Genomic DNA, 21,638 nt, shown 5'->3' with positions numbered 1-21,638 from the left:
GCTGCAGGCGGTGTGCGATGTCCAGCCAGGCAGGCGAGCCACCGCTGTCTGGGTCTGTCCCCGCTAGCATTTGGCATGTCTGAAGCAGGCCCTGGAGACCGAGGGCCCGTCCGCAGGAAGGATTGCTGTGTTCTCTGCTCTGGTGTTCTCCTCATGATTGTGACTGTCCACGCGTCACAAAAAACCAAAGGGGACTCCCTGAGGGGCTGAGCGGAGGGACACTTTCGCAGTTCCCAAATTGTCTCCACTGCCTCTTGCTTCCTGGGCTCCAGAAGGAGGGAGGGGTGCCCGTGTGTACGTCCTGGATGGCGTGGGGCTCCCCGGCGGGCTGACTGGCTGGTGACCTCATTCCACCAGAGCATCCTTGTCAGGCCATGGAGGTTCAACAGGCAGGGTGCGGGGATCCAGGAGCACTGGCTGGAATTGGTGTCGGGCACAGACACATCTGAATCCCATTTCTGTGGCTTCTTAGCTGTGAGAGGTTCATTTCTCTGCATTCTCATAACCTTTGCCGTAAAACAGAAGATAAGGACAGGGCCTGTGTCAGAGGAGCACTGTAAAGTACAAAGTGAGCTGGTGTGTGAGGAGCAGGTCGCCGAGGACCCTTGTTCCTCGCAGTGCAGTGCAAGGACCCCCAGATCACCTGGGAGCTCCTTAAAGAAGCCGAGTCCTAGGCCCCACCCACGGAGTCACACAGCACTTGAACAGTGTGTCCAAGAAATGGATACACAGTTACACGTGACGGCCCTGCTTGGGAATGGGCACCTTGAAATCACCCTGGCCAGGATCCTCTCCGGATGGCTGGCTCGTTAAGCGAACAGATACTCGATTGTGCTTACTACCACCTTTTCTGGGGGCTAGTGTTCTGGGATGCTGGCGCTTTCCCGCGTGCATGCCCTGTGTCACTGTTCAGAAATACAAATGTTGTTTTCCTGGCCAGCACATCCCCTTTCCACCCCAGTGCCTGCCTAGGGCAGCAGGGAGGAGGAGCAGGGCTCAGTGACCCTGTCCAGAAGGCCAGCTGGCTCCCTGCTTCCTGGGGGCGTGGTTCGCCGCTGCAAGGGATCTGCTTTAGGGAATAAAGAGCACGACTTGGTGTTGCCCTGACTGCGAAGAGTGTTTGTTTTTGAACCCGGGTCTGTGGGAGACCCTCCGTGACCGAGAGTGGGGCAGTCTTCTGGGCTGCTCTCCAGGCCCCTGGGCTCCACGTCTCAGATCCCGGAACCCTGCCGTGTTTCTTCGGCACACACGCGCTGCTCAAGGCTAGCCCTCCCTGGGCTGTCGGATAGCCTCGTCTCCAGAAAGCCCGGCAGGAATGCCCCCTCCCCTTGGCACGGGCTGAGGCCTCTTCTACTACCTTGGGCATGATTTTATCCTAGTGTTCATCATAATTCATCATTACCAGCTTACTTAATAACTACTCTTCCAAAACAAACAAACAAACAAAAAGCCCAGGGAGTTTTAGAGATGGGGCTAGGTCTTTCTTTCCTTTCCTTTTTTTTTCTTTAAGTCCTTCAGTGCTTGTCGTCTTATCAGGCTGATGATAAGTGCTTATAAAGGACGTGGTAAATGAGTCAGTGAATGAAGCTGTCCTCAGTCGAGAAGGAAATGAAATTTTTGTTTGTTTGCGTTTCTTCCGAGATTGGCATTAACGTAGCTATCCTTGTGTCCTCAGGGTTGCTGCTAGGGAAGGACCACCATGAACACGCCTCCCCCGCCCTGGCCAGCAGTGCCCACGCAAAGACGGGCAGCAAGGACAGCAGCACCCAGACCGACAAGAGCACTGAGCTCTTCTGGCCCAGCATGGCCTCCCTGCCCACCCGTGGCCGACTGAGCGTGACCCCTTCCAATAGCCCCATCCTGAAACACCCGGGGGCCAAAGGGACTGCGGAGAAACCGGGTATGGCTTCTTCCCTCCCTTTACTCTGAGAAAATACAGAGAACTCTGGCCAGAGAGGGAGCCTTTGGTTGGAACTGAGGGGGGAAGGGGGGGAAGGGTACCAGGAATGCCAATCAGCTCTCACTTTATGGGGTTCTTTCTTTCTTTATTTTTTTTAAATGACTATTTAGTTGTCAGAGAGAGAGAGAGAGAGCATAAGCAGGGGGAGCAGCAGCCAAAGGGAGAGGGAGAAGCAGGCTCCCAGGAGCCTGGTGCGGGACTCAATCCCAGGACCCTAGGGTCATGACCTGAGCTGAAGGCAGCTGCTTAATGGACTGAGCCACCCAGGCATCCCCATGGGAGTTATTCATAATTATGCTTACCCTGATGCACTTTATTCTTACGGGAACAAAATATGTATAGACACTTCTGTTTGCCTTTTAAACGAGTATACAACTTGAAGGTACCCTTTTAATGGATGCTTTGTAGTCAACCCTTCCCCAGGGGTGTGAGAATTGACCCACTGCGGGGTGTTTGGGAATGAGAAGCCCCCCAGCTTGTGTGGGAACTAGCGCCAGGCACCAGGCACTTCAGAGTTACTGGGTCTGCAGATACTGCCTTCGAGGGGTTCGCCCTTCAGGGATCCAGGTTTAGGGGCACCCTCCCAACTGAGGGGGAAGGCAGACTTGACTGCAGGTCAGGTAGACTTCTGGCACAACCCTCACACCAGCAAGAATGAGGTGCTCTAAAATATTTAGGAGAAGACAGCCTGGGCGCGGTGGGCTTGCGGTGAGTCCAGAGCGTCCCGGGAAAGACCAGCTGTGCCTTTGGGTTAATCTGAGTTGTGGTTAGCCCTCCTGAGTTCTTTGGAGGAGGTGGGGCTCTCAGGGGCATAAATTAACCATTTCCTCCAAGGGGCTACTTGAGTTTCAGCTGTGAAAGTAGACAGGGAAACACAGCATTGTCATTTTTTGAACATTTAATTCTTTTTTTTTTTTTTCTTTTAAGATTTTATTTATGGGGCACCTGGGTGGCTCAGTCAGTTAAGCATCTCCCTTCGGCTCAGGTCATGATCCCAGGGTCCAGGGATTAGACCCCCCATTGGGCTCCCTGCTCAGTGGGGAACCTGCTTCTCCATCTTCCTCCAGCCCTCCCCCATATGTGCTCTCTCTCTTTCTCAGTCAAATAAATAAAATCCTAAAAAATATTTTTAAAGTACAGATTATATTTATTTTATCAGAGAGTGAGCTAGTGCATGCACAAGCAGGGGGGGCAGCAGAGGGAGAGGGAGAAGCAGACTTTCCGCTAAGCAGAAAGCCAGATGTGGGGCTTGATCCCAGGACCCTGGGATTGTGACCTGAGCTGAAGGCAGATTCTAAACCAACTGAACAACCCGGGTGTCCCTTGAACATTTAATTCTTGAGACACACTTTTCCAAGGCAAGGAACACGTGAAAAGGACGTGGCTTGTAGGCGCAGGATTGGATGGTTTTGCCAAGAAGGAGAGTGGCTGCAGGGGGCTCTTCACACACATCCCTAGGGCCCTCTTCACACACTTACCTTCCCCATCACCACCTGGTTCTGTTATTCCTGTCTGAATCCCAGGGCCCGTCATTTCGCTCTTCTCCACGGTGGCCGGAGGGTGGGGGGGGGGCAGGTTCTGTGGCCTCTGGTGGTGAGCGCTGGGGTTGGAAGTGTTTCCCTGGGAGAGAGAGCTGGTCGGCCCCGTGCCCCTCTGTGAGATGGGCTGCTGATGTCCCCTTCTGTTTGGCAGAGAACCCCCTGGGCCACGGGAAGTCCCCTGACCACAAAGGCCGCGTCAGCAGCTTGCTCCACAAGCCCGAGTTCCCTGACGGGGAGATGATGGAGGTTCTCATCTAACATCGGCGTCCTGCTCCTTCTTGGAGGGGCTCTTGACAAACGAGGAGGGCGGCCGAGAGGCAGAAGAAAGATTGAGAAAGTCGTGGATGGAAAATCAGGAAGGATGTGAACTGATGAAGATCTTAAATTAGTAAGAACGCCTTTTATAAACGTTTAAAAAGAAAATCAGGAGACCTACATGACTGAAGACGAGAATGCTATGGATTCGCATCACTTGCGGTGGAGGAGAAGACGCATGTAGGCTTGGAAACCGAGACGTCGCAGGAAATGGGATTCTCACTGTGTAGAAAATGTATCTCTCGGGGAGGGTCTGTGTACACCTGCCCCCTGGCTATAAACACATAAACCTGAACGTGGATCTTCCGTGAAATACCCCCCCTTCTCCTTGCCTCTTAGCATGTTTGTTTTGGGGATTATTATTTTTTTTTTTTTAAAGAAGAACCTCCTAGAAATCTCCGAGAGCCTATCTCGGCATCCTGTCGTGTCACCTGTGCCATCAGGGTTTCCTGTGAATGTGTGTAGGGTTGGCAGTGAGAAGCCGTGTCCGCGTGATGGACACTTAGAAGGAGGTTCTCACCCAACTCCCTGCTTGGTTTGGATTTTGAGGAGATGGTGGGACTTCTTAGATTTTCCGGATTCAGCAGGAAAAACCCGAAGCAGGAAGGGAGCGTTCTGATCTTGGTGCTCAAATTCCCTAACTGCTCTCAGTTTCATCTCTTCCTCTGCTTCATTCTTTCATTTTATTCTTCTTTGCTTTCACTTCCTTTGCTTGTTACTAAAACATGGCGGGATTCCTCAGGTCTGGGATTTGTTAGAGCAGAATCGGATTTCTGCGTCGTAGTGACCAGTGGGACAGAGCCGTGTGCTGGAGGCCTGGCTGCCTCCTCCCCCTTGGAGTCAAGGGGTTCAGTGCGATGGGGAACGAGGTGAGTGCGGTGAGGCAGAAGATGCCACAGTCACTGTCACGTCCTGCGTTCAGATCGTGGCCCTGGCTCTTCTGTCTCACATCTTGCACAGAGCTCTGACCTTCTGCCCCGTTGCTCTCTTGGGCTAATGGGACTTTCAGGACTGCCCTCCAGGAAATGAATGACACTAGGGACAGCTTGCATGACTGCCTAGAGTCCGAGCCTGTTCACCTCGCTCTCCACCCCCTCGCACTCCTCTGGTTGCCGTGGACAACCGCATAGATCTCTATGTTTGCATGTCAGTGTTTCTGTGCCACGAACTGGCTTTGTGACCTAATGGGCCAGTATATATATGGTCACAGGTTGCGAGGATTCGGTGTGGGGCAAGCTGACTAAAGTAGGACAGAGCATCATGTCGAAGAGCCAGGAGTGAAGGGGGTCGGGGGCCCCTAGACTCCTCAGACACTGGCTTTCTTTACAAATCTGAAAGGTGCTGGATCAGGGGAGAGGAGACGCTAACCAGGCTGGCAGACGTTCTTGGGGATACTTTCCTCTCTCCAGGTCAGCTGGACCCTTCTGATCCCAAGCCCTTTCCTAAAGGGAAAAAAAAAAAGGACCTGGGTTGAGACTTTCTCAAGTCCCACCTATGTGGAGCCCTGGACACAACACTCCTCCGGGAATTTTGCTTGGGAGGCTTATTTTAGAGCTGGTCTTGGGGGCGGAAGGAGGGCGGAGCTGTAGCTCCCCAGAGGAAGTGGTGGAGGGAGGCCTGCAGCGCAAACCAGAGGGGGAGGAAGACGGCCGTGGCTGTGGCCAGAGCAGGCGTGGCGTGACCGTGAGCAGGACTGCCTCTTCCCAAGCCCTGCTCTGTGGGAGCCTTGGCCTCCTCTGCTCCCATCAGGCCCGGGAAGCTGCAGTGGTTCTGGGGGCCAGGCCGCCTGCCTTGTGCCGGGGCTGTGTGAGTGTGGACGGTTGTGGGGATGGGGGGGGACCCCAGTCTCTGCTTCCCGTCACTTTTTACAGGTGGTGAGGTTTAGGCGACGGGGACGCTTTCTCTTAAGGATGTTTTGACTCCTTAATTAATATCACGAATGGGCCAGGAACAAATGCAAGTATCTAGAGGTAGGAGGGCAAGTCTCCTCGGCCAGGCCCCACGGCCCACCCCCGGGCCACCTCAAACATGGGCGGTCTCTCCTAGAAGTGGGTAAAAGTGGGAGCCACAGCCTGGTGTTCTCTAAGCCTTGTCTCTCTGCTCCGGCACACCCTTTGCCTCCAGGCCTGGGGGCTGGCCTTGGTCGCTGCTTCAGCTTTGCTGTGATCGTCAGGACTCTTTTTTTTCTTCTGACTTGCTAAGACTCTCCCGTAAGAAAAGGGATCTCTAGCTTTCAGATGTGTTCTTTTCTGGGAGATTTCCTGCCACGCCAGCCCCCTCCCCCGGCCCCCAATGCTTTTCATGTTCGAAGCTTTCTGGAAGCCTCGTTGGCCCATAGGAGCAAGGGATCACAAACACTGAGCACCTGCTCTGCGTTCTGGGCCCTTTACAATCCTTTATCTCGTTTGATTTGCAGAAAAAGAGCTACCAGTTGGTGCTGGCTGTAGGCAAGCAGGGTGGTGAGCATCTTGTCATGAGTCCTCGAGCCGCCTGGAGAGTAAGGGCTGCTTTTGCCTTATTTCACAGAGGAGGAAACGGGGGCTCAGGGAGGTTCAGTCCCTCCCCAAAGGCTCACGGCAGTGGCATCTGAACCAAGGGCCTGAGAAGAGGGGAGCTGTGCCCCATTACAGGCTGGACTGCCACCGACACGGGTCACAGCCATCTTTCATGCCATGTCTCAGCCGGGTTTGGCCCCAGCTGTCATGTGCACAGAGCACACACGCATGCACGCGCACGCACACGCACATGCACACGTACCCAGCTGCCACACCTCTCGGGAACTAAGGAGGAAGACTTGAGCCCAGAACTCCTAGAACTGCCCATAAACACGAGGTACAGATGGAAGTCTCCGTGTTCCATCATACGCAGGGCCACAAAATCTACCGAAAAAAAAAAAAAAAAACCTTGTGCATTGCCCAGAGGCCTGGATGGCAGGATTCTGTGGTCTTTATGGACCACTCGAGTCCCATCTTGGTGTGAAGGGTAAAGGCTTTGCTTCATATGAAGACCTGCCGGGGGCACTCGGCTTCCTCCCGGAACGGGTCTCCTGACAGTTCCCGCGTTTTGACTGGGGTATCATATGGAAGGGATCCGCTGGATTCCGGAAGTTCGTCGCAAAGCACGCGCAGAACCTTGTCTTAGCCGTTTCTTCTCTTGGCTTCTCTGTGGCCTGCCAGAGGCTGGTGGCCAGTGTCCGCGTGCTGTCGGGCCCCTTCTAGGCAGGCCTGCAGGACAGGGCTGCCTCATCCCTCACAGGGCATTGGCTGGAGTGCACAAAGCGGTGGGGCCCTTCTCTCTTCCATCCTGTGGGGCCAGCTCTTGGGAGCACATCCTGGGTTTGACAGCACAGGGCTGGGGTCCGATAACCAGATAGCGGCTCCTTAATGAATTCTGATCTTGGAACAGAGACCGCAAGGGTCTGTCGCTCAGGGGAGAGGCTGTCACGATGGCCGCTGCAGACGAGCTGGCCGTCACTCCCCTTCCCCCCCGCCCCCGGGGTCGCCCTCAGCCCCCTGTGTTCTTCGGATGCCGCAGGCTGATGAGAAGACAAACCGGGTCCCCAGCAGCCTCGAGAGTCGCAGAGACGTCTGGGAAGGCCACGTTCCCAGGAGGCCATGAAGAATGGATCGGGGTTTTAAAAGGTTTCGAGGCAGGGAGCTCCACCCATTTTCCAAAACCAAAGTCCTGCCGCAGTCTGCCTGGAGTTCGGGGAGTGTGCTGTGAGTTGCGGGTAAACTTGCCCTCCTGAGCAAAGAGTCCCGTGGCCATGCTGAGTGGGAGCCCGTGGGTATCCTTAACCGGTAAGGCCGTCCCATAGCCAGAGGGCATCCAGCCCGCCGCTGGCTTCGCCCGAGGCAGCCCCGGCAGATGCTTTATAAATGTGGCTTTTCTTCTCTTCTTTCTGCTAATTAATCGATGTGTTTAAAATGTCTTCCTCCAATGTGAGGACTGTTTAATCAGCTTGCCGCTGAGGTCTGGCTCCACGGGGAGATGGGTGGAGTCATTAAGAAACTTCCAGAAGCTGACAATTGGGAACATGTAAAAGGTCACCATTTCAGTAAATGGATTTCTTCTGGAATGAAGAAGCAAGTTTTTCTCTCTTCCCTTTAAGTAGGATATCCTTTTCTTGTTTAGTAATTTAATGATTTATAAAGACGTGTGTATGTCCGTGCATACGTATGAGGCATGACTGCAAGGTTGTGCGTCGGGTTTCCTTGCTTGATATCCGGAATGTCCATGTATTTCATCTCACCCCTTAAACGGTGACCCTTTGGGAGACTCTGCTGATGGCTATGCCCAGGAGAAACAGTTTGCCCATGCCTCTGTGAGAATGGCCTCTAGGGCCTGGCACGTTCCTTTGATTATCCTTACCGATGAGAAATCTTCCTCCTTTGAGGATGGATCTAAATTTGGAAATCATCCCAGTTGAACAAATAACAGTGGGTGAGGAAGGTTACCATTTTACCTTTCAAAAAAGAAAAATCCCAAAAACATTCTTTGGAATCAGTCTTTGGACTCGTAGAGCCTCTCAAAGTGACCCCTTCCAAGGAGGACAATAGGCATCAGTACGTGTAACTTCTAGTGGGTTCGCTTTTGAAAATCTCTTCTCTTGCCATGCCTTGTATGTGTTCGCGCCTCTGCATACACGCAGGCGGGGGCCGTAGTCCTTAGTGGAGCGCTCCGGCAGGAGCTCCGTAAAGCCTTGTAATATTTAAGCGCATGTTCTTGTCGTGTACTGCGATGACCAAGGTGTAGCGTTGTCATAAAAGTGCTTCTTCACAGAATTAAAATACTCTTCTGAATACCGTGAGGTACATTCACTGCATTTTCTCGTATCAGCTCTCAAAGCGCCGATGCTCGGTGGTCTGTGTACGTGTGACTTTGCCTCGGAATCTGGTCGCGTAGAGACACCTGCAAGGATTTATTACAAAACAGAACATAAACAAGTTTGTCTGCGGTGGTGTTCTTGGAACGGAGGTGTTTTCCCCCTGCTGTGGGGGGGCCGTGGCAGCACCTCCCCCACGGGGCTCGTATGGGATCGCCGCGAGCGCCTGGGAACCCAGGGCAGGCGCAGGCAGGGACCTCAACCACCTCTCGGACAGCCCTCGGGCGCCCGCGCTCCCTGCCCGCACTGTGTCGTCGCCGTGATTGGGGGCAGCGTGCTGTGTTCCCGCTCGTGGACTCTGGCATGACCTTTCAGCATCTTCGTCCCACAGAAGGGGTGTCTGCAGAGCTGCACGGCCACGTGGGTCTCTGTGCCGAGTTGGGGGGTGACGTCCAAGAACGCAGAGTGCCCCCCACGGCCAATGTGGTCTCTGTTGGTCAGCCAAAGATTTTCCTATTCTTTGCTGCTTAAACCTGTGCCTTAATATTGTATATAATAAAGGGATAAAATGGCTCTTCTCTCATGCTTGCTCCTTTCTTTCCCCCAAAACGTACATGCTTGTTGAGTTTAATGTCCTCTCGTGGCTTGGAAGCAGCCTCGCTCACCGCTCTGCTTCTAGAGGCATCCAGTGTCACTCCGCCCCTCCCCAGGCCTCCTGCTTCCACCAACACCCAGGCTTGATTCTCAGAAGGAAATGAGTCATCCAGACCCCTGGAGCTTGCCACCCGCCCACTCCCAGCTCCTGCAGACAGATGAGGGAAGGGAACATGCAGGGAGGCTGGACCCCGGAGAGGGTCTACTTCGATTGCATCAGAGCGTCCTCTGCTCTGGTTCCGGCTTGAGGAACCTGCCAGGGGCCACTGTGCCTCAGGGGAATCAACCCAGAGCTGAGACTCTGGGCTGGAGTCCGATGTGTCTCTCAGCCCCACGGTGGACATGGGAGTTGGGTCTGCCTTCTTGGGGTCTTGGGGTCGCAGGAAGAGTGGGGGCTGCGGGGGAAAGGAGGCACGTGACGGGCTGGTGACACTGAGGGGGGCATCCACTGTGGAAGCAGGAGCACGGGATAAATGCTGCGAGAGTTCCCACCAGAAGCCCCCTCCCAAGAAGAGCATGAGCTGGGGAGGGGGGGGGGTGCCCTGCACATCCTCTGCTCATGCCTCTCAAAGGGGTGCCTCGCTTCTCTCCCACCCCTGGTGGGCGTGGGAGGAGGGGTGAACATGGGAGCGACAGGGGAGACAGTGACTTTTAGATTCCTAGACTCAACATAATCAGGATTTAGGTCAGTGGTGGTGGAAGAAAGAGCTTTGTATCTCCACACGATGTTACTGTTTGATTGTTTCTGTCCCTCTTACGGAGCATGGCCATGTGCTCCTGGGAGGCGGACATCCGACCCCGTGTCCAGGTGGCCTGAGCTCTCTTGACCAGCCTGTTGCCCCCTAACTCTTCCCTTACGGTGTCTGGACAAGGCCCTCCCCACCCGGTGTGGAGTTCCGTCCAGGGGTCACTTCCCAAGGTCTCAATGTGCAAACAGAATGTAAGGCTCACAGACTGTGTTGTCGGGTAATTTGGAGTAAAAGAACGGGAATCCTTGTACCCCCGCTGGGAAGTAAGAGCACATAACTTCCCGTCCTGATTGCGCTCCCCGCTCCGACTGCGTGAGGGACAGTGGACTGAACATTTCGCCGAGCTGGCTTTTGATTGAACATCGTGGCCTCCGCAACCTCCAGGGTTCTTGTGACCCGAAGTCTTCACCTGAGTCTCAGATGAGGAAACGGGCCTGCTTGTCCCTACTCCCCCCCGTTCTCTCCATGTACCGTCCTGTAGCCTCCGAATTTCTGGAGTTTTTACTTTTAATGGTTTGCTTGCTTATATTTGTTTTTAGTAGTTCTGGAGAGAATTGGTAGGCAAATGGCTTATTGAGAAAAGACATTTTTGAGGCTCTTTTTGAAAATGTATTTCCAGCAGAAGGCCTGTGCTGGACATAGAGGCTGGACCAAAGCCCCTGGTCTGTTTGAGACACAGACTGCAGCTAGAGCGACGTGACCCTGTTCACACAGAGCGTGCCCACCGGCCACTCAGGGGCGCGGGAGGGGGACGGAGGTATACGCTCTCACAGGGCCTGCTCTGGGGCCAGGCCCCCATCTTGTTTTTCCTCAGCCATGTCCCGAGACCTCAGAATTCATGGTCCAGAAATGCTGAGTATAAACAGAAGGGCCTTGGTTTTCTAGTCAAATGAAACGGACTCCTTGATTGTACCTGATGACCTCCGTGTGTGGCTTCCCAGTCACCTGAAACATGGCCACAGCCACACCCCTGGGGCTTTCTCTGCCACAGTCACTGCCCTGCTGGTGGCCCCAACCATCTGTCCCCTCCGCTAGGAGCCGAAGTCACTTTGGGTTCCTCCCTACCCCCCCTCTTTGGCCAGTCATTCACCTGTCCTGTCCACTTGCCTTGCATCTTGTTTCCACACTTTGTGTCTCCATCATCACAGGCTTTATGTGAGACCTCGTCTCTCACTCAGCCAGTTGCAGTCACCTTCTGCCTCGCATCTCACCCACTCCATCCTTGACCTGGACGCCAGAGAAACAAGAGTAATAAATGAGGACATTGAATTCTTCCCGTCACTCTCAGGCTAGCACACTTGCTACAGTAGCCATGCTACTGTAGGAGAACCCAAGAGACAGGCAAGTCAAGCCTCTTGCCCCACATTCTAGAGCTTGTGAGTGGTAGGCCAGGGATCCAAAGCCCAGCAGACTGGCTCCAGAGACTCTGGGCCACACGGTTCCCTTCCAACCTCCTAAAGCTTGTCGGATCACATCACCCTTCAACGGAAACAACAACAAAATTCCCAGCTCCCTGTGGCCCCCGGGATAAAGTTGAAGCTGCTAATAGGTCATTCACACCCTACACCATGACTCTGACCTGCTCCTGGGACTGGTGTCTCTTCACTTCCCCTTCCACCCTGGCCTCCAGTTACTCCAGAATCACCACTGTGGTCCAAATCTGCTCTCTGCATTTCTGTTCTGGCCCCTGCCCCCCCAGGTCCTTTGCCCCCGGAGTATCTTCTTGTCTGCCCAAATCTCTTTCCCTCTTTAAGGTGAGGCTCAAATGCTGTTTTCCCTCAGGGAGGTGTTCCAGATTGCCAGGGTCTAAAATAATCATCCCTCCAGAAGACATGAACAGATACTTCTCCAATGGAGACATACAAGTGGCTAACAGACACATGAAAAAATGTTCATTATCATTAGCCATCAGGGAAATTCAAATCCGAACCATGCTGAGATACCACCTTACACCAGTTAGAATTGCAAAGTTTAACAAGACAGTAAACAACAAGTGTTGGAGAGGATGTGGAGAAAGGGGGAACCCTCTTACACTGTTGGTGGGAATGCAAGTTGGTGCAGCCTCTTTGGAGAACAGTGTGGAGATTCCTCAAGAAATTAAAAATAGAGCTTCCCTATGACCCTGCAGTTGCACTACTGGGTATTTACCCCAAAGATACAGATGTAGTGAAAAGAAGGGCCATCTGTACCCCAATATTCATAGCAGCAATGGCCACGGTCGCCAAACTGTGGAAAAAACCAAGATGCCCTTCAATGGATGAATGGATAAGGAAGATGTGGTCCATATACACTATGGAGTATTGTGCCTCCATCAGAAAGGATGAATACCCAACTTTTATATCAATATGGACAGGACTGAAGGAGATTATGCTGAGTGAAATAAGTCAAGCAGAGAGTCAATTATCATATGGTTTCACTTATTTGTGGAGCATAACAAATAACATGGAGGAGATGGGGAGATGGAGAAGGGAAGGGAGTTGGGGAAATCAGAGGGGGAGATGAACCATGAGAGACTGTGGACTCTGAGAAACAAACTGAGGTTTTTGTAGGGGAGGGGGGTGGGGAATGGGGGGGTTGGGTGAGCCTGGTGGTGGGAATTATGGAGGGCATGAATTACATGGAGCACTGGGTGTTATACATAAACAGTGAATCTTGGAACATGGCATCAAAACTAATGATGGGGGCACTAGGGTGGCTCAGTGGGTTGGGCCTCTGCCTTCAGCTCAGGTCATGATTTCAGGGTCCTGGGATCGAGCCCCACATCGGGCTCTCTGCTCAGCAGGGAGCCTGCTTCCCTCCCTCTCTCTGTGCCTGCCTCTCTGCCTCCTCGTGATCTCTCTCTCTGTGTCAAATAAATAATAAATAAGATCTTAAAAAAAACCCTAATGATATATGGTAACTAACATAACACAATAAATAAAATAAAAAATAAAAGATAAAATCTTCCAAAAAATAAAAAATAAAATAAAATAATCACCCTTCTTCAATTATTAGCTGAGTCATCTTAGGAAAGTTGCTGACGTTCTCCAAACTTAGCAGGTACTATATCTGTTTCTTCACTAATGTGAATCAGGGTCCTAGCATGCGTCATGGCACATTGTAAGTGCTTCGAGTATTTGCTGACTGAATGAGTCAACCCTACGGATTTAAGAAGAGAAGAGATGGAACGTGCCTGCACACAGTGGGCCCTCCACAGATGAGTGCGCTAAGCATCGTGGCCTCCAGTCTGGCCCTGGCCTCCGGTGGCGTGGCCATCTGTCAGCTCCTCTGTCTGGAATCCAGAAGATGCTCATTAAAATTTGAGCCAAATGTGAGTTATCCCAGGCTGCTTACTACATGTGTTCAGTGACTGTCCTCAGGGAAACTGAAAGAAGAAACTTAAGTGAAAGCTTACATAAAAATTACGCAAGTAACGCATTTGTTATGAAAACAGGTCATGTAGAAGAGTACAAAATAGAAGTCACACCCCCTCCAAACCCTGCGAGTCCCCATTACCTCATACAACCACAGGGAGAGGGTTATAGATTGGTATGAATATTAAGATCGTACTATTTCATCCCACTTGCTTTTCTCGCTCAACAAGAGATCATAGGCAGATTTCTCTGCCAACATAAATAGATCTTTCTTATCTCTGGTGGCTGCATCTTTGTATGGAAGGGGGGGATTTGTTGAAATCTGGGGTGTGCTCCTTTGCTACCACCCAGGTTCCCCACAGCACTCCCCCAGCAGTCAAGGGAATGCTGAGTGGAGGGGGACACTAGGGAGAGGTTTAGATTTTTTTCTAAGAAAGAGGCCAAAACTTGCCCTGTACGTCAGGCTTGCCCAAGGGCTGTCTCTGATTGCCCCAGTGCATCGAAGCCTTTCCACTTGCCTGTCCAAGCCCAAATTGGTGATTAATGTCATGGTGACATTGGGATGGCAAGGACTTGATCATGCCATGGCCCCAGCTGATGGCTCAGGCCCCAGCCTGGCTTGGCCAGCCCTGTTTTCTATCCAGAAATCCTCGGACTCTGACTGAGGGGCTGATTTTCCATCCAACGTTCTACCTTCTGACCTGGAGAAGAACACATTTTCCTGGCACAGTCAACTGAGAGCGAGCCCCAGGATGACTTTGTTCGGTGACGTTGATGGCCTCGATCCCTCCCTCGTCCTTGGCACTTCCTTTTGCAGAGTGTCGAGCAGATTTTTACAAATATTTAGCTTTAGGACAGCCTGTAAACAGAACCCCCATTCATGACTCACTTGTCAGTTGACTAAGGAAAATTTGTGACGTACCCGACGCATTTCAGATCCTGGGGAGAGGACACCAGAGGGTACAGATTGCTCTGGAGATGAAGGCCCTGAGGGAATGGGCCACCTACTGTGTGCCAAGCACTTTACAGGCTTCTCTGTGCTCCTATTCAGGAAAGCAGGGTCAGGCAGATTATGGCAAGTGACCAAATGACCCATGGTCCACACTGGACCCACGTTAAGTGCCCGCATGGGTCTGAGCTGAGGTTTGGGCGATGAATAGTCACCGTTCTCTCACAACATCATGCAGCCCTCCTGTTTAGGTCGAAGAGCAGAAGAAAAGTACAGGAAACAATGGGCTCCTGGTCCATCCCTGTCAGGGCGTGGACACCAGGGTCCTTGGACAAACATATCAAGACCCCGCCACCCTCAGCTTTTGGAAAGATTTTGGCTGGAGTCCCTAGCCCCAAGGTAGGAGCAGACAAGTCACTACCAAAGTTGGTATGAGGTAGTCTCACAGTTGGGACACACTGAGAGCCCAGACCAAGTTGTGTCCCCTCATGGGAGCTCTGAGAGCCACACCACCACCAGCAGGGGCCACCTGCCATCCTGTCCCACTGAGAGCCCCCGAGAGGGGTCCCACGAGAGCCAGTGCTGGTCTCTGCCCCCCTTTCTCTCCCATCTGCTTATCTTCTCCATCTAATGTTACTTGAAAGGGAGGTCATCGGAGGCGGTAACCATAAGTAGCTTTATTTTTTTTTTTAAAGTTGCTTTATTTAGATGTCAACAGTTTATATCCCGACCAATCAAACCCCTCTTGCCCATTTCTGCGCTCTGTCACACACTGTCCCTCAGCATCCGTGGACTCAGACCCGGGCACGTATGACAGCTTGCCAAGCGTGTGCAACTGACGTCTGTCAGTAACAGGCAAGAAACTCACAGAAATTCAAAGCCAGCAACGTCTCAAGCCCTCCGTGCCTCTCAGTGGGGACCGGCCTCAGTGTGCTAGAGGGGAAGGTGTCAGGGCTTCTGGAAATGACTGAACCGCCACCACACACCCCCCCACACGTCTGTTTTCTGTACAGTGATGCTGGGCATTCGGCAAGCGGCGATAAACGTCAAGTTTCTAGGGAGTAGCACCCTGCCCCCGTGCAGAGCACCTTCCTTCTAAAGAGCATGGGTGTGTCTTTTATGCCGGCAACACAGCCTAGAGACAGCCATCACATCACGATTCCTTTCTACACCGCTGGGAGAAACCAGACAGAAAACAGGGGGCACTTTCCCAAGGTCGCAGGGAAATGCCAACAGAGTCAGCTTAGAGCCAGCCTTCCCCGAAGCCCTCTGTAGCTTGTTGGGCAGAGCGGGCCCTCTGTGCCAGTGCCATGTGGGCATCGGATCCTTTCGGAGCTCCACAGCCTGTCCTGCCTGGGTATCAGGAAACTGAGAAGCCATGGGCTTGGTGTGGGTCCGTCCGGCAGTCAGCTGAGCAGAGCTCCGTGTCTGACTTGTGCATCTAAGGAGCCAATAGATCTCATAAAGCCGTCCCTCCAGACTCCGGGGCTGGCCTTTCTCCCAGGGGCAGAGCCGGTACCATGAGATCACAGTGGGATATGGGGACTCTTCTGCCAGCCTCCAAACCCGTGACCTTACAGCAGGGCTGACAGGAGAATGGCCATGGCTGCGAGATGGCAGATGGCAATGGGCAGGGGGACCTTTCCCCAGGGATAATGGAGCTGGTGGCAAATTCGTGTCCCTTCTGTGTCAGAGACCCGGGGTTGGAGAAACGCCCCCACCCCCACCACAGTGTGGTAGAGCCCATACTCGTTCTTCGGACTTCTTGGTACATGAAGCCTGTCCACAGCATCACAATTAACTTGCGATGCAAACAACTCACACTGAGCAACACGCTTGACTGTGACACACATACACACACCCGCTCGGCTCACTCTTACCGCACTCGATGAAGCCAGCAAAGACGATTAAGAGGCTATGCCCACCGGTGGCACCCCTGGCTCACAGTGTGGGTGAGGACACCGGGAGGGACCACAGCACAGTGCCAACCCCATGGGTCCTATGGGTTGTTCTGGGGTCAAAGGAGAAGGAAATAGGAGAGCAGATGAGTTGTGAGTTGAACTTGCATGGCTGAGGGAAGGGGATGGGGCCGAGGCACGGAGGCCGGGCGCGCTGGGCCACAGGGCTCTGCTCGGTTGGTGGCAGGCGGAGCTGAGGCTGGGCGGTCTTCTCGGTCCCCGAGCTGCTACGCCCAGGACTGGGGCCTCTGTCCGATGACCACAGGATGCTGGGAGCCAGCAAGGTATGCTTAGGCAGGAATGTGACCCAGTCAGTGCTGTTTCACAGATAGAGAACGAGGGCTGCCGAGTCCGCACTAGTGAAAGGGACAGAATGAACAATACAGTTACCCCAAAACTTAGCAGCATAGTATCACCATTTATGGGGCTCAAACTGCAATTTGGGCAGGCCTTGGTGGGGGCAGGTCATCTCTGCTTGGCTCAGTTGGGGCTCAAAGGCGGGGTGACAACAATGGGGAGTCCTGAGGTGTCTCCCTTTTTTGTGGTGTCTCCAGCGGGCAGCGGCAGGGTGGCTGGACCTCGGACGCAGCGGCCCAGGGTGTCAAAGGCGCATGGTGGCCGGGTAGTGAGCAGGCAGAGGACGGATTGCCGTCTGACCCGGGCTCCGGAGTCACCGAGAGCGTCTTCTGCCTCAGCTGTTCATCCCGGCAGTTCCAAGGACCTGCTGGGGTTCAAGAAGGAAGGGCACGGAAGGGCAGCTTTCCTCCCTTCCAGTGGAAATGGCAGGTTCTAGAAGAGCGTGGGGGTCAGCAGTCTTGCTACCGTGTGATCACTTCAGAAGATAAAGTCTGCCACCCAAAGTTTTGAATACACATTCTCATTGTATTTTCCCCTCTACGTGAGGGGTGGGTGTTCGCCTGCCCACGTTATACACAGGAAATCACAGGAGGCTTGGAGAGGTTAAGTGGTCTGCCTAAAATCACACACCAGGAAGCAATGGGGTTGGATTCCACCTGCAAGGCCGATGGCCCCAGGCACCATCCCTCTCCCTGCTCCTGCCTCCCCTATGGAAAGCAGGGACTAATTCAAAGGTCATTGTTCATTGACAACATTCAGAATGTTGTCACCATGAAAAAGGCACGGTGATTTCTGAGCTGAACAGGAGGCTGAATCAACAGATCTTGAAGACCAGAGGGATTCTTGCTGTGTCTGCGTCATAGGTGACATGTGACAAGCATTTCCGGCGGTCACAGCAAATAGCAGGGACTCAGAACTCACAGGTGCCTCTTGTCAAGCACTAGGCTCGGCGAGAAGCACTTTGTGTGCACTATCCCATTTCACTTCACAATAACCTTGTGGGACAGGTTACTATTATTATTATTTACTATGATTTTATTATTTTATTTATTTTTACTTTATAATAATTTTATAATTTTATAAAATTTTATATATTTTATATAAACTTTATAATTTATAATTTTATAACTTTATTATCATTTTTATTATTATTATAATTACTATTATTACTGTTGTCAGGCTTCAAGGATGAAATAATGTCGCAGAGGGGATGTCACCTCCCTGCTGTGCATCCGTTCCCTCTCCACCATGATAACTGGAATTGAGGAATCCAAGTCCCCTGCTCTCGGCGGGGTAGCACCAGCCCCCTCGAGTCAGACTGGCCGAACTGGGAGGCAGCCCCACTATTTACTAGCTATGTGGGCTTGAGCCCGTCACTGAAGCCCGCAGTGCCTCAGTGCCCCGATCTGTAACATGAGCTCCTAACGCAGGAGTGTAAGACAAACCCAAGCAGTTTCACGACAGACCTCAGTGCAGAAGGAGCCCTGGATGGGCGGCTGTAGCTACTGTTAGTGGCAGGACGCTGGGGCCCGCAGCCCTGGGGGGTTGACTCCGGCATCGGACCTTCTCATGGTCCGGGGGTCGACATCGCTCTCTGCAAATGCCAGGAAGCAGCTTGTTTATACTCGCCTCGGGACAGGGTAGAGGTGGGTTAATCTGTCCAGCCACTGAAAGGGATAAATGAAAAATGAAATGGGGCGTGAGGTAAGGGTGCGCAGGGAGGAATTTGCAGACACTGTGCAGCTTCATGGACAATGGCCCCAAACCCAGGAGTGCCATCAATGCCCTGAGTCAGAGCCCACACAGCAGGGTCCCAGGGAGGCTGGGAGCCTCTGGATTTAAGTTGGCAAAACCCTTCTCTGGCAGTGGAGCTGGGCTCTTGGCGGGGGGGCGGAAAGGGGGGTGCCCAGCATCACCGAGCAGGGCCTGAGAGAGAATGGAGAGGGATGGGCCCTTGGGAGCATCCCAGATGGGTACCTGCTCGTGGTCCCCCATCCAGGCGCCTTCCTGTCCTTCTGGTGATTTGGTGATTTGGCTATGTGACCCAAAACATCCCTCCTCCTGCCCAGCCTGGTAAGCTGGCCTGGTCACCAGAGTAACGGGTCAGTCAGAGTCCTGAGTGATATACGCCCCAGAGGGCTCCTGGCCCAGCCTTGGCAGCTTGCCACCCATACCCCACAATGAGGATGGTTAGAAAACACGATCAAGGCCTCGCCCTGAAGGCTTCTGGAGGGCCTTCCTTCCAAACCCTTCAAAACCAGAGGATTGTGTATCGTCACTGTGGACCTCCATCGCTTAAGATCTGCGGGGCGACATTCAGTGGTTCCGAGCGTGAGAATGCCCCGCCCCTCGTTCTGTGTTATCAATCCACCAGCTTTCTTGGAGGGAACTTTGGTTTTTGCTCCTTTCCTTTTTGAAAAGGAAATAATCACCATGAAAGGTTACAGGAATGCCTGGCTTCCTCATGGGAGGCGATGTCCCTCCCAGAGTCCCAGGACAAGGACCCATCCCTTCCTTCCCACCCTGCAGCTCAAGTGGGAGTTCTGCAGGACTTCCGTTTACACGCAACTCACAAAGAGCAGGTCAGTTTCATGTTCTGAAAATCTTTGTCAATCCCTTTTCTCTCCTCCTTTGAACGTCACCAGCATCACTCAGGAGATCTGAAGGTGGGTTTTTGTGTGTGTGTGTGTGTGTGTCTTTCTGACATTTCCTGGTCATGTTGTTCTTTATCTCTCCTCTTTCGCACGAGGATTCCAGGTGGCTAACAGCAAGGCGCGCGCACACACACACACACACACACACACACAGAATGGTTAATAAAAGAAAAACAGGAGACTCCTGTTATTTGTGCCTTCAATTCCCTACCTCCGTCTGTTCGTCAATAGCGCTGAAGATCCGTGAGAGGAGAATTTTCAAATCCCTTGAAATTCAAGTCATGCAGCCTCAGCCCCTTCCCTGAGAGGCAGGAGAGGCTGTTCACTGCTGATCAGCAGAGCTCGTATCTCTCCCTGCCCCCTCCCCAAGGCCAGGCTACCCTCTAGGACATGGAGCAGAGGCGTGGTCAGGGTTGCCAGGCCTCACAGCCAAACTCACCCGCCCACCTGCCTCAGAAAAGCCCCGTCCAAGGTGTACTGGTGCCAGATAGGACTTCCGTGGGGTGGGGCAGACATGTGGATGAATTTCAATGTGTTCTTCTCCCCTTCCCTGCCCTGGATGTGTTTGAGAGTTAGAGGCAGCTTCAAAAATAAAAACAATATTTAAATGATAAATCCCCTAGCCCTTCCTCCCAAACAGAATTCTCCCAAAGCCCCTGCTGGGTTAGGGATGTCCCCCAAATTCCAAAGTGATAAGCTAGCCCGGTATTGTTTTGTGAACACTAGACACAGGACAGTCCAGGGTCAGAGACAGAGAACTTGGTCCTTCCTGACACAGAAAGCCATGTGAGCTTCACATCGGCATTAGTTTTGCATGTCTCCTACATCGATGCTGCCCTCGAAGGGGGTTTGCATCAAAACTGAGGGGACACCTCGATGGCTCAGTTGGTTAAAGCCTCTGCCTTTGGCTCAGGTCATGATCCCAGGGTCCTGGGATCAAGCCCCACATCGGACTCTCTGCTCCGCAGAGAGCCTGCTTCCTCCTCTCTCTCTGCCTGCCTCTCTGCCTACTTGTGATCTCTGTCTGTCAAATAAATAAAAATTAAAAGAAAAAATCTTCAAAAAAACCCCCAAAACTGAGGACCACTAAGCTCTTACAGAGAACGGTATGTATGCCTGTTCTCTGTCCAGGGGGAGGCATTATCTCGTTTGTTTGCTGCAAATGGTCTAGGCAAAGAGCACTCAGGACCTGGCATTTTTGGGATACTTAATAGGACCAGGGAGGGGCGCTCGGCACCCAGGATGGCTCATCTCTCTCAACACCTTTCCCCATTCTGATCAGGGTTGGGATGCCTGGATGGGCCTTGGTGGAATGAGTTGGGCTGCAGCCAGGACTGCAGAGGGGTTCTCAGCTCTAGGCTGATGACTTCCACATTCCCAGCTGCCTCTCTGGATCCACATCCCTGACTGCTGACCTGACATCCCCTAGCAATAATGCTGGCTGACCCCTGCAGAGCCCCGAAGGTGCCTGGCCTTATTCCACACCCCCCTCGTGCATTATATCATTTCATGTTTATCACAATCTTTGGAAAAGTGCAGCCCTCCTTACCCACCATCTGCACAGGAGGAAACTGAGACTCAGCCGGCTGGTAAGAAGTGGAGCCCAGATGTGGTCTACAGGCTCCAGAATCCATGGTCCTTATTACCCCACTGGTAGTTCTGCTCCTTTCTTGGTCAATAGAGGATTCTTTTCTTTCCATTATTAGTATTATTAGCAAATTCTTCTTCACTGAAGGACATCTTCCTCTGACGTCCTGTCTCTATCCCTATCCAAAGTCCTGGCCAGGATTCAGAAAGTTCTCAGTAGACTTTGGAATTAGCCTGAGCAAAAGGGCATGAGCAGATGTGTCTGGGTGGCTCAGTCACTTAAGCATCTGCCTTCAGCTCAGGTCATGATCCCAGGGTCCTGGGATTGAGTCCTGCATCAGGCTCCCTACTCAGCAGGGAGTCTGCTTCCCCTCTCCCTCTGCCCCCTGCCCCTTCCCTTGCTTGTGCTCTCTTTCTCTCTCTGTCAAATAAATAAATAAAGTCTTAAAAAAAAAAAGTACGTAAGGAGACCAGTTGAGCAGTGGCAGCCCTCAAGTTTCTGAAACAGCCCGTTGGCTCCGCTTCTGTGTAGATAGAGGTGTGACTAAAGTCATGCTAGGGCTGCTGAGGGCTCAGATGGTACACTTTATGAATTAGAAAAAAGGGTACCTTCCCTCAAGACACGTGATTGTCATTGTCTGGAAAATTATGACTATACATATACATATCTAGGGAGACATCTAAGTCCATGTCCCTTCTCACAGTTGAATAGTGCATAACCTGTGCAACCGTACGG

General features: G+C 52.6%; 1 protein-coding gene across 11 annotated transcripts in view; it reads left to right on the top strand.

The window, feature by feature from the left end:
* The window catches only part of AMOTL1 (angiomotin like 1), a 153,571-nt gene extending 144,357 nt beyond the window's left edge, over positions 1-9,214 (top strand). For all 11 annotated transcript variants that reach the window (XM_044258293.1, XM_044258284.1, XM_044258287.1 and 8 more), the window contains 2 exons: positions 1,676-1,900; positions 3,653-9,214. In XM_044258293.1, coding sequence (XP_044114228.1) covers positions 1,676-1,900; positions 3,653-3,759 — 332 coding nt within the window. In that variant the 3' untranslated portion in view covers positions 3,760-9,214. The remainder of the gene's footprint in view (positions 1-1,675; positions 1,901-3,652) is intronic.
* Positions 9,215-21,638: the final 12,424 nt, after the last annotated feature.

The sequence above is a fragment of the Neovison vison genome, chromosome 7 (genome assembly GCF_020171115.1).
Source record: "Neovison vison isolate M4711 chromosome 7, ASM_NN_V1, whole genome shotgun sequence".
NCBI lineage: Eukaryota > Metazoa > Chordata > Mammalia > Carnivora > Mustelidae > Neogale > Neogale vison.
This window is presented reverse-complemented; position numbering and strand designations above follow the sequence as displayed.